This window comes from Colossoma macropomum, unplaced genomic scaffold (genome assembly GCF_904425465.1).
Source record: "Colossoma macropomum unplaced genomic scaffold, Colossoma_macropomum, whole genome shotgun sequence".
NCBI classification, from domain to species: Eukaryota; Metazoa; Chordata; class Actinopteri; order Characiformes; family Serrasalmidae; genus Colossoma; species Colossoma macropomum.
In genome coordinates this window covers 7,173,797-7,186,633 of record NW_023494796.1, presented here as the reverse complement: position 1 = coordinate 7,186,633, position 12,837 = coordinate 7,173,797, and the positions used below count along the sequence as shown (strand labels likewise).

The window sequence follows — 12,837 nt, the reverse complement described above, 5'->3', positions numbered from 1 at the left end:
AGAACCTTCACTCGGTCCAGAAAACACACATAATGACCAATTGATTTATCAAACATTATGAATAACTTTGCCTGTATGTCTTTGGGCTCTAATAGACTTGGCCCTCGCTGACCAAGAGAGTGACCACAATTGGTAGAGGTGGTAGCCCAGATGGATTGGACTATAGAAAGGAATGAGCTTTAAAGATTATATAAAGAACAAATAAACAATTTTGGAAATAAAGAGGTTTGAAGAAAATAGCTGCTGATATGAGAGGAAAAAAGTTTTTATTTCTATAATACAGGTTATAATAATAATAATACAGCATTGATATTTCTGCTGTGTGTAAAGCAGAAAAAAATGAAAAAGAAAAAGGAAAATTAATGAATTTTGAAACAAAACCTTTCATATATACAAATATAAACCAAAGCAACCCCAAAAGGACTAGGTCTTCGCATTATAAAGAATTATCATTATTATTATTAATAATTAAGAAAACTACTGTATAATAATTATCGAATCTTAACTGTAACATCATGTTTGTATTTTTTTATTTTTGTACCCCATATAAAAGTGTGAGAACAATTCATGACAAATGAATGAATAGAAATGACTCAGAATTAAATCCTGTCATATATTAACTTACAGTACAGTCATGAATGTTTATTTTCTTTGTTCTATAAACTCTATAAGTTTTGTTTTTACACTGACAATATGAAAGATTCATAATTAAAAGATCATAAGGACATCATATTTCAGTAATTAATGAAAGTGCTTTAGTTAAAGGTGATTCCTGTCATTTTCTTCAAAATGTCTGCACAACATAATCATTAAGATTGAAATAGTCATTCAGAGCGGTTTGGTGTGAAATGCTCCATCCTAGAGAAACTACGCAGTCAGAACTGTTCACAGTGGTGGTGATAGGAACCAGACGTCTGAGGCGTTAATGCCTCTACAAGTTCCCTCACAGAACCTTTTTACTTTACCAAGTAAAGTCTGGCCTAAAGCATAATCTATTTTACGGTTTACTATTTATGTGGCAGTACATAAAATGGCCTTATTTGTGTTGTAGACATTGTGACCCCTGGTTCCTATCAGCACCACTGTGAAGAAATCTGAGCCTCTACAATCAACCATTTTACATCAAACCACTCCGAATGACTCTGTTTACATCTTAACTATGCAGAATTTTTTGTGAAAAATCAGTAAAATTCCCTTTTAAAGTAAGAGAGGGGTTGAAAAGGTGAGAAGAAAGAGGAGATGAGTGGAACGAGAAAAGGAGAAGCGAAGAGGAGACAAGAAGAAAAGGAGAAAGGAGAAATTTGTACCTGTTCTCCACAGCTGCCCTGAACTCCTCTTGACTAATGATCCCCTTATTGAGCTTATCAGTCTTCCTACAAGCACGCACACACACACACACACACACACACACACAGAGTTCAGTTAAAAGGCCTTCCTTGTGTCTCAGTGCTATTAAAAAGCATTCAACGGACGAATCAACCCCGCACTACTCCAGTAGATGAATGGGCTTCGGTAATAGAGGCATGGAGCCTGAGCTATTGAGAAGTACTTCACATGCAGACAGAGATATTAGGCTTTAATGAACATTCTCCGTTTAAAACGCCCTATGAGAGTTTCATTCATACGGTGAAGTTTTAATTAAACACCCAAGAGGCCCTGTCAGCCTTTGACCTCAAGACACAAAGCCTGTATGGACTAGTAAAGAGATGAAGAGAGGGAAAGGCACCTGTAAATACTTCTGAAATGTGTTAATGGCCACTTATTGCCACACAGAACAGTACAAAGATAGAGAGGGCAAAAAGAAAGGGAACGAAAGAAAGAAATGAAATGAAATAAAGAGGGGGTGATGTACTCACTGAAAGGTTTCTAAGAGAGAGAGATACTCAGCGTGCAAGAGGCGAGTGAGTTTGGCTTCTACTTCAGTCACAGAGGAGCTGTGACGGATGTCCTCCGTGGAGTGAAACCTGCCCAAACACAAAAATAACAAAACACATAAATATTAATCATATCATCATCAGCAGCAACAACAATAACAAAACTAACAACAACTAAGGAGCAGCTTCAACTGTTGCTATACGGTTGCTGCCAAGTGGGTACTACAGTATTCTTGGTGGTTGCTAACATGTTGATATCCATTTGTTAGGGTTTTCCAGTTGGTTGCTAGGTGGTTACTATGGTATCCCATGTGGTTGCTAGGGTGTTGCTAGGCAGTTGCTACGGTACTGCAGATGGTTGCTATGGTCTTTTCTATGGTACCGCACACGGTTAATAGGGTGTTGCTAATGGACTTGACTCATCGTGATAGAAGCTGGGTGCACAAAACGCTTGCACCCTATTCATTCCTATTCCTTCATACAATGAAGATTGTACGAAAACTGTACATTAGATCAAACAGCTGTATACAAGCACACCATTCCCGATCACTGCTTTGCATTCTCTAATTAATGGATGTTTTTATATAATTATTTTTTCAATTAATAACAACATATTTACTCTATTATTAGCAATAATACATGTGTGGTCCCATGAGGGTTCCGAAAGAGGGAAAACAGCAGCTCCATGTTTCTAAATAAATCACAGAATGATAAAAAAGAAAAAAAACAGCACTGCGCAGTGCAACTGTTTTTTAAAATACTTTTTATAAAAATCTATATTTTAGTGCACACATACAGTACTTTTCTGTAGGAAAGTAGAAGATACCACTGAGTGTTATATTACGAAGCCTAAAGCTGATGGATCTTACATACATACATACATCATCTAAACCGCTTATCCTTCTGGGTCGCGACCCTGATGGATCTTGTACAGAGAAATATCAATTTTTCCTTTAATGGGTCACTGGGTATATTCGAAGACAACTGCCGTTAACCAAATCTATTTTAATTGAATCGGCGGGCTGACTATTACTATAAGCAAAATAAGCGAGCCACGTCGCCGCGAGACGTAGCAAAACACTTTTGGAGCTACGCTGAAACCATCTAATGTTTGAAGAAATGAAGGATATCAATATTCTTCATCTTCTAGATGATGTGAGTTCATAATTTCAGGTAAAGTGGCACAATGTTTTTTTTTTTTAAGCTGCATTATGAAGTTTGAATTTATGTTACATTTATATCATGTCTTATTCTGGGAGTTTATCGGCCAGTTGCAAAACAGAAATCTGATTACTGTCTGACTCATGTAGACCCAGAGTTTTCCCATTATCTGATTACTCAAAATCAGATTTTCTGCAGTTATCAGATTATTAAGTGCATGTAAACGCACTCACTGGTTTTAAGATCTAATTGTGTACCTTCAGGACGTTTTTCCCAGGGAGAAAGTATATTTGTACTTTTTCATGTTACAGAACAAGAAAAAGCCTGGAGACAAAACAGTGTGTGCTGAGTCAATGCAACCTTAAAAAATTAACTGCAATGGAATATGGTACAATTATATTACCTTAACTAAAAGTACGGCAGATGTACCCTTGAGGGTACCACCCCAGTGACAGTTAACCTTTTAACACCTAAGTACTGTTTTGCTACTGCTGCGTTAGCCTCTTAGTGTAATGCCAGCTTATTTAACCTTATTTTAAGACTGTATTTCATAGTGATATTAGTGATATTAGCAAGCTTCAGTCAATGGAACAGCATCTACGACGCCAGGCAGGCCAGCTCGGCAGGGGGGACCACCACAATCACCTCACCATCACATTAGCTGTGGTCACTGTTAATGAATTCCGATCAAATCTGATTTAATGCTGTTAGTGCTGTGTACAACCAAACAGGTTGATTAAAAGGAAAACAAGGCAAAAAATCAGCCATAATGTGAAACGTTGTGATCAGGGGCACTAGCCAACAGGCATTGTCCACCCCTGCTTACATACCAACAAATTCACGTTTAACCAAATCTAAAGAGTAACTGCTTTTCTAACCCACAAGCCGACTATTTGTCAACCAACAAATCCTTTGAGCAAACACACACACACACACACACACACACACACTCTCTCACACACACACACACACACACACACACACACACACACACACACGGGCCTTTAACACTCCTAACTGCCCAGATCCTTCCCTAAAAGCCCCAGCCAACAGCCTCAGCAACCGTCTCCACGGTGACAGAGCCCTTTCCTGGTTGCACTATTTGTCGTTTCTTTCCTTCAGTTGTCCCCAAATCCTTTAAGCTGTGGACATCAGCTGCTGGCCCGGCCTGACCCAGGGCACAGCAGAACTATGGCCGTAAGCCTGTTACAGCCACAGTTAGTTTGAGTACAAGAGTTAGCAGCCGAAATCTGTGTGGCTGTGTGTAATTTGGGAATCCTGTTAGCAGAGAGGCGGTTTCATGAAGTGAGGAGAATTTTTTTTCTCAGACTGTTTGCTTTGTTTGATGAGCTGCTGCTTTTGTAATGGAGAAGGGAGAGTTCGACCTGATACACACTGTATGTACAAAAGACTGTAGACACCTGCTCATCTAACGCTTCTCCTGAAATCAAGAGTTCAGAGGTAAGCCAGAAGAAATCAAGAGCTCTGCTGCAGTTACAGCCTCTACTTTCTTGGGAAGGCTTTACACTAGAATTTGGAAACATTGCTGTAAGGATATTATTGCATTCAGCCACAAGTGCGTTAGTGAGGTCAGGTACTGATGTTGGATGATCAGCTCTGAACCACACCAACTCATCCCAACGGTGTTGGATGGAGCTCCATCTCTCCAGAGAATGCAATTTCGTACCCCTCTAGCCGATTCTTGGTACTAGGCATGGTGACCTTAGGTTCATGTGTGGCTTTTCCAGAGTGCCCTATTCTATTGGTGATACTTTCCTCTTAGAGACTTGCTACCTGACAAAAAAATGCCCCAAAAATATTGGGTTTCTTGTACAACACTGGCCTTGGGTCAGGCTTTGGGTTTGTTTTCTAATGAGTGTCTTTTTATGTTGTAGTTCTATGGAGAAAATATGTATACATCCTCTACAGAAAACACATTTAGTGCACAATTACTGTTTATTTAATGTATTGGAAAAGTATAGGACTTTTAATAGGTTTTGCTTTATTTTTTTCCAATTATTACTTTATTTTTTTTCCAATTATCCAACATAGAGGACGCATTTTCTTATTTTCACTCAATTTGCCCAGGAGTGTTCAGACTTTTGCATATGCATATGACTGTACACTCCCATGCAAAAAAATAGGCCCAGATTTTAGAGCCCAGATTTAAGCCCTATAGCGAATATTTGATCTCACATTAATGCAAACTAGCTTGACAATGTTTTCAACTGTTGAAACTCATCAATGCTAAACAGAAAAATACTGAATCTCCTTTCTGTAAAAGACTGTCTTCAACTTTACCTACAAGACTTCCACATTTAAAGGAATCAAAGAAAAAAATATCCCATAAAATTATTTTATTTTTCGTTTATTTTTGTTAAGACCATTAAAAGCTGAATGTTTTGCCATTTTTCAGGGGGTGTATATGAACACTTCCTCAGGTATGAGTAAGTAGAGATCTTTTAATTAGTTTAAATTCATATTTCGAGTAAAAGTAACTGCTTCACCAACTCACCAAACGAATGTATGCGTAAATAAATAAATAAAGGACTGTCCAGTTGAGTGTAATGACGTCTGACCGGTGTTGGGGGTTAGAGATGATCCTGTGTGTGATGCCGTCTTGGCTTCGGTCCTGAAATCTGCGGAGGAAACGTGTGTAGTCCACACCGCCCTTCCGGAGCTCCACACCGCAGCGGGAGAGGAAGAGCCCCAGGTGCTCTCTCTTCAGCTGCAGGTCAAATGTTGCCAGCACCTGTAGGAAATCTTCACTGCTCACCTGTGTGCAGGAAACAACGTTAACAGAAACATCTGTATGCAGACAACGGTTTCAAAATACCTGTATTACCTATACAGAGATATCCGTACAGAAACTTCTGTACAGATACACGGACACACCTGTATTCTAATGACGATGTATACATGGATCCACTGCAAAAGAATTCTAAGTAATAAATACAAACTCATAAATAGTTCATTTCCTACTTGTGATGTATGGATGAACTATACAAACTGACATTAAGGGTTGTAGATTGGATGCATAGCGGTGAATAGGGGTCTGTGCGGGACTGATTTTTTAGTCATGCTCCTGCAAGATCTCACCTGCTACCTAAACGTTTTGTCCTGCTCCCGCTCGCAGTCCCGTTTATCTGGTTTCCTTCTAGTCACAACTGAAAATGACTGTTATGCAATAAACATGCCTTTAGTAAGCTTAATTACCACGTTTTCACCTTTATTAAGAGCACTTTCAGGATCAGCTCTGCCGTTTCTGTAGCCTACAAATGTAATTCATATGCTGTTCGTGTGATTGGTTGCTTCTATTTAAAACTAGTTTAGAACTTCTGTTTATAAAGAGTTCATCCACTTTCGGTATTTTGCTGTTAAATGCTCAGTATTAAGTGATATATATCATTTCACTTTGGCTATTCATTCATTTGCAGGATTTCTTTACACACATTCTTTGTGTTGTCCCACTCCTGCCCACACTGGGCTGGTTAACCGGCGACTCCAGTGTGTCACACAAAAATTAGCATCATACGATATTGTAGACTTCTACTTCAGAACATGTCCATTCAAGATGCCTCATATTTGGATTTTAAAGAACTCATTAAGGAATTCTGCACCTGTCCAACGTCCTCTACTGTAAATGAGTTTTGAGAGAACAGGTTTTCCATTCTATTCTCTCTAGAGGGAGAAGGATCACTTTTTTCCTGTTCTTAACTGTATTTATGTGTTCAGACAGAAAACCAGTATGTGATTTGCTATCCAAACAAAGCCCAAATCAAATCAGTTTCTGACATCAGATTCCAGTTCTGTACCTTTCCACATCCATCTGGGTCCCGCTTATCAAACTCTGCCTTCATCCTCTGAACGCCCGCCCTGAACCTGTCCTTCAGCCACGTTTCCATGGCAATGGATGCCTGACACTCCTCCTCTGCCTTTGAGGGTGGCGTATCCGGGACTGGCAATGACAGGAAAAAGTTGGTTTTAAAATGAACAGATAACAATAATTATAATAATAGTTTAAGACAAACAACACAAACGTTAATGTTAACTTTATATTGAGATTACGCTAATAGAACCATGAGTTCTATATAGAACCATTTCATGCTTAAATTTCTTTGCAAGGTGAAATGGTTCTTCAGATTGATGTGGTGAAAAAATGGTGTTTTTCTATTGTTGCGATGTCAAGCTTGTAATAATAGAAGAACCCTTTTTGGTCTATCTAGAACCATTTACAACACATTCTCCATCTATCTGAAAAACCATTTCACCATGCAAAGAACTGTTTAAGGATGAACTGGTTCTATATAAAACACATTGTTCTAAATAGATCCATTCTCTTAACTAAAGAACCCTTTAAAGAACCAACTTTTTTAAGAGTGTGGAATATTACTAAATCACTCTCACATAATATACATGTACTATATCTCCTCACATTATCGTAAATATAAAAACGAACATGGTTACAATAACACAAATAATGCCAAGACTAGTACAGCCCATAATGTTATTTATTATAATGATTATTTTACATATTAAACTATTATTTGTCTCAGTAATTCATATTAACTTTATTTTCTAATAAATTGCGATTGCCTTCAAAAAATGCAACTTAGTATCCGCTGTAACAGTAGTTATGTTTTTCTTTTAAAAACGGTTTGTTTGTTATTAAAGAGTTTCAATATTTACTGTTGTTGTCCTGAGCTTTGGACGGTGAGGAGCACTTGTTGTTCTTGTTTGAAGTGTGTAGGTTACTTCTCTTGTCCAGTCCCAGTTTCTGCAGTAGTACACTGAGTTTCACGGCTCCAATCCCATTTGTGTCCAACCTAACAGGCAGAAATGTAACACTGTTGCTGTTTTGTTTCGTTTAGCATTCATATTTTCACATATCTGAAAGCACTTCTGGGTCCTGAATGCATCTGTTTTACCGTTTCCATAACTGCTCGAATTCAGAGTTGCGCAGACGAAGCTTCAGTTTATCCAGAATGTCCCTCAGTTGGGAGGCAGATATCCAACTCTGGCTGCGCAACTCTTTATCTGTGAGGTTTTCCACACACTCAAGAAATCTGTGAAGACATGAGGAACAAATCTGAAGGACAAATCTGAGAGTTGAAACTTTCACAGTACATGGCTGTAGGAATATATTACAGCTTTCTATGAAAATAAATATTCAGGTGGTGAATCACACACAGCTGTAATGCAATATGCATCTTGGTATCACTCAAAATACAGTTCCAACTAAAGTTCATTTTGCAGAACTGGATCTTTCTGTGTGCTACTGTATCTATCTATCTATCTATCTATCTATATATATATATATATATATATATATATATAATTTATACATACACGTGTATATGACAATGTAGATATACATATTTCTTAAACTTCTCAAAAGTAGTTTTACAAGAGAAAATGGCTCAGCTTGCAGAACTGGATCTTTCTGTGCTCTACTGTATTTTTATCACTAAATAGGTTCTGTGCTGCCTTTATTGATGGCTGGACTGTAATGTTTCTGAGTAAGTGTGTGCACACAATCAAAAAACAACTCACATAAACGTTTATGAGGGGTCCAAGCACCCAAGGTGCTGGATCCTTATTGTTTTTGCTCAGATTTACATAAATTATTTTTCTCTGCTAATATGGACGATGCAGACCAAACCACCTGTAAGTCAACTGGGGGTGCTATAAAAGCTAAGTAGCAGTTAGCTAGGTTTCAGCATCCATATATTAAATCAAGCTGAGACTTTGCTTGCTGCATCTTTGGGCTTACTTACAAGTGAGTTTTTGTGTTGAAGATGAAGAGCTGTTCCAGGATCAGCTTTGGAGTGGAATGCTGTGTTGAAGAGGAGGAGCTGATACAGGACCAATTTTAGAGTGTAATACTGTGCTAAAGAGGAGGAGCTGATACAGGATCAGTTTTGGAGTGTAATGCTGTGTTGAAGACAAGAGGCTGATCCAGGATCAATTTTAGAGTGTAATATTGTGCTAAAGAGGAGGAGCTGATCCAGGAACAGTTTTAGAGTGTAATGTTGTGTTGAAGAGAAGAAGCTCGTCCAGGATCAGTTTTGGAGTGTAATGCACTGTTGAAGAGCAGAGGCTGATCCAGGATCAGTTTTGGAGTGTAGTGTGTTGAAAAAAAGAAGCTCATCCAGGATCAGTTTTGGAGTGTAATGTTATGTTGAAGAGCAGAGGCTGATCCAGGATCAGTTTTGGAGTGTAATGTGTTGAAGAGAAGAAGCTCTTCCAGGATTAGTTTTGGAGTGTAATGCACTGTTGAAGAGCAGAGGCTGATCCAGGATCAGTTTTAGAGTGTAGTGTGTTGAAAAGAAGAAGCTCATCCAGGATCAGTTTTGGAGTGTAATGCTGTGCTAAAGAGCAGAGGCTAATCCAGGATCAGTTTTGGAGTGTAATGTTGTGTTGAAGAGCAGAGGCTGATCCAGGATCAGTTTTGGAGTGTAATGCTGTGTTAAAGAGCAGAGGCTGATCCAGGATCAGTTTTGGAGTGTAATGCTGTGTTAAAGAGCAGAGGCTAATCCAGGATCAGTTTTGGAGTGTAATGTTGTGTTGAAGAGCAGAGGCTGATCCAGGATCAGTTTGGGAGTGTAATGTTGTGTTGAAGAGCAGAGGCTGATCCAGGATCAGTTTTGGAGTGTAATGTTGTGTTGAAGAGCAGAGGCTGATCCAGGATCAGTTTTGGAGTGTAATGCTGTGTTGAAGAGAAGAAGCTGGTCCAGTATCAGTTTTAGGGTGTAATGTTCTGTTAAAGTGGAGGAGCTGATCCAGAATCAGTTTTGGAGTGTAATGTTATGATGAAGAGGAGGAGCTGATTGTGGATTGGGTGGTCAGGGCTCACCTGTTGCGAGTGGCTCCACGGAGCAGCATCAAGGTCATTGGGAGGCTTAGCGTGGTGAACGAGTCAGGACCTCTCAGAGCATTGTATAACTCATCAAATGAAATGAGAGCTCTGTCAGACAGCTGCAGACTGAGAGAGAGAGATTTATTATTATTTAAATTAAAAACAAGTTTTAAAACGTTTGTGTCTTATTTTATTTTCCTTTAATATTAATAAACCAAGCTATTGCACTTCAAACACTGCATCTTGTTTCATACCAATAAAGTCAACTGAACTGAACAGAGTTGCAGACAACAGTTTGATACCCTGCAAGTCTTTCTTTGACCTGAAGGATGACTCTTCATGGCTAAACGTCAGCAGAATTCAGAATGAATCATACAGTGGTGTGTTATTTACATATCAATTTCACATATATCCTCATGTCTGTGCATCAAATTCATGCAAAGTTGGGCAAAATACGAAAAAAAGTAGTGATCACTGAATAATAATAATACTATACTGTCCCAAAACATAAAAGAGTAATGTATTCAGAATACACTTTGAATACGTTCAGAATGCATGTAGAGTACATATTGATGAGGCAGATGGGAAAAGCTAATAATTAATACCCCTAGCTGGTACTGGATGGCAGATTTCTTCGTGTAATTATTCTGTTAGTATGTTTCATGAAAAATCCTTTATCATTTAAATGAAGCTCCAAAAATATGTAACTTTTTTTCTGGTTCTCACTGCTGCTTCGGTCCAGTACAAAACTGATGCTAAACTCATCACTTGCAAACATGTCCACTGCTGAGGCGTTTATTAGTTTGACCATCTTTCAAAAGAGATCAGCCAGTTTGTCAGTCTACTCAGGCTTTAGCAGGACCTTCAGCGTTTGTAAAGAAGCCGATAAACGATCTTCTTTTTCGTCTAACAAGCACGTTTGCTACATTTATCAGATTGTATGTTTTTATTAAATGATGTAGGTGTTCTAAAACTATTCTCCACACATTGTAAAATTATTCTGAATACTGCCTTTACTAAACATAATTTGGACTGAATACAGATACTTAATTTCTATATTCTGAATATGTATTCTGATACTTTTATTCCGTTACAACCCAACCCCAATTACATGTTACTTTTCCAGTACTCTCTGTGTCTCTCACCGCTGTAGAAGGAGTTTGAGCTGCTTGGCTGTGATGAGTTGTCTCAGGAATTTGGTGAGAATCAAAAGCACCACAGATCTGGTATAACAGAAACATCATACAGTAACTGTGTGTATGTGGGTGTTTTTGTAAGGGACTGTTATTGATTATAATTTAAATCACTATGTTAGTCAGCTTTTGTATGTCCGTGTACCTGTTGGCCACGGGTTTGCCTTCAGGGTGGTTATTTTTGAACATTGTTTTGAGTGTGAGAGCTCCTGTGCTTTGAATCCGCTCCTTTAAACTGTCCTCCAGCTAAAACAGACATATAGATAAAGAGAGTAGATAAAGAGAGAGAGAGAGAGAGAGAGAGAGAGAGAGAGAGGTAATGTCAAACACTGTAACCAATGATCACTCTGCATTAAAGGTGGGCAATATGGGAAAACTATAATATTGCATTATTAAAAATAAGACATTTTCATAACACCCGACAGGTCATAATATATATATTTTTTGACTTTTGATGACACTCAAAAATACTCTCTTACTATCAGAAATAATACAGTTATGTACATTTTACACCATTAGGGCAGTGCAGTGAAGTTTGAAATCACTATATATTAATATTTATGATTTCATTCAATAACAGCTTACACAGCCTCAACTAAAATACCATAAATTGCACACCAAAATATATATTTTCAGATATTTTATTTACTATCTCAGGGTTTGTTGGTAATGTAAACTTTATTATAACTTCAATATGGATATCATTTCTATTATAACACCATCCCTAATGTTCTGCAGCTTCCTCAGTCTTTGCAGAATCATCTACAGCTCCGTTAGTCATTCTGGACAGACCTCCATTTTCCTAATTTTTTAAAGGTTTCCTACAAATTGTTCAAAACATTTAATATGTACTAACATCAGATGAACTGTAGCTGTGTTTACTCTTGAGTGCAGTAAACTGAAAGTCTTTTTTAGCCATGCCTCTCCTTATACTGTCATTAGACTGCCTGTTTGTTTATGTAAGCTGCAGTGTAATTCTACAGTGATTTATCTTTGTGCATTGCCACTTAGAAACTCCCTTGGTGTTCAGACTGCATGACCCTTCATCTTAAATCGACAGTCTGAAACTGAAGTGAAAATAAGCTCTGTGGAAAACACATTTCTGCACGTTTTAACGCAACCTTTCTGTTTATTTGCTGAATTTGCTCCCAGTAGAGGATGAGTTAACTAATCATGCAGTTTGAGGGTGTTCAAACTTTTGCATACAGCTGTATATTAAGGTATGTTTGATTGGATGGAAAGAGGGTGACTTTTCTCTTTTGTCTTTTTTAACCAAGTTATGGTTATGGTTTACCAGCACAGCTGCAGTTACTGTCTATTAATATTGTCTTATGCTATATATATAATAAATTCTTTCAAAAAAAACAAAAAAAAAAACAATTTGGCTGTGTAAATGGTTCTCTGCACGGTGAAACGGTTCTTCAGATTGATGGAGAACATGTAGTTTTGAAAATGGTTCCAAAACGGGTACTGCTATTGTTACGGTGTCAAGCTCGTCACAATAAAAGAACCCTTTTTAGTGTTCTTTAGAAACATTTTCAAAAAGGTTCTATATAGAAGCGTACACAACACATTCTCCATCAATCTGAAGAACATCTCACCATGCAATGAACCCACATACATCCACTGTCTTTACTAAAGAACCCCTTGAAGAACCATCACTGAGTCATCGAGCATCTGTTTTAACTGAAAGGAACATCTTTTGCATGTGTCTGGACGTGAGTGTATGTAAATGGGGAGGTGTTAAACA

The 12,837-nt window shown here is 38.0% G+C and overlaps 1 protein-coding gene across 1 annotated transcript in view; it reads right to left on the bottom strand.

The window, feature by feature from the left end:
- The window catches only part of si:ch211-197n1.2 (EF-hand calcium-binding domain-containing protein 6), a 50,479-nt gene that overhangs the window by 29,888 nt on the left and 7,754 nt on the right, over nt 1–12,837 (bottom strand). Inside the window, exons 3-10 of the mRNA XM_036582875.1 lie at nt 11,233–11,333; nt 9,892–10,020; nt 7,964–8,101; nt 7,725–7,861; nt 6,851–6,993; nt 5,615–5,811; nt 1,857–1,964; nt 1,308–1,373 (exon numbers count right to left, since the gene is read on the bottom strand). Coding sequence (XP_036438768.1) covers nt 1,308–1,373; nt 1,857–1,964; nt 5,615–5,811; nt 6,851–6,993; nt 7,725–7,861; nt 7,964–8,101; nt 9,892–10,020; nt 11,233–11,333 — 1,019 coding nt within the window. The remainder of the gene's footprint in view (nt 1–1,307; nt 1,374–1,856; nt 1,965–5,614; nt 5,812–6,850; nt 6,994–7,724; nt 7,862–7,963; nt 8,102–9,891; nt 10,021–11,232; nt 11,334–12,837) is intronic.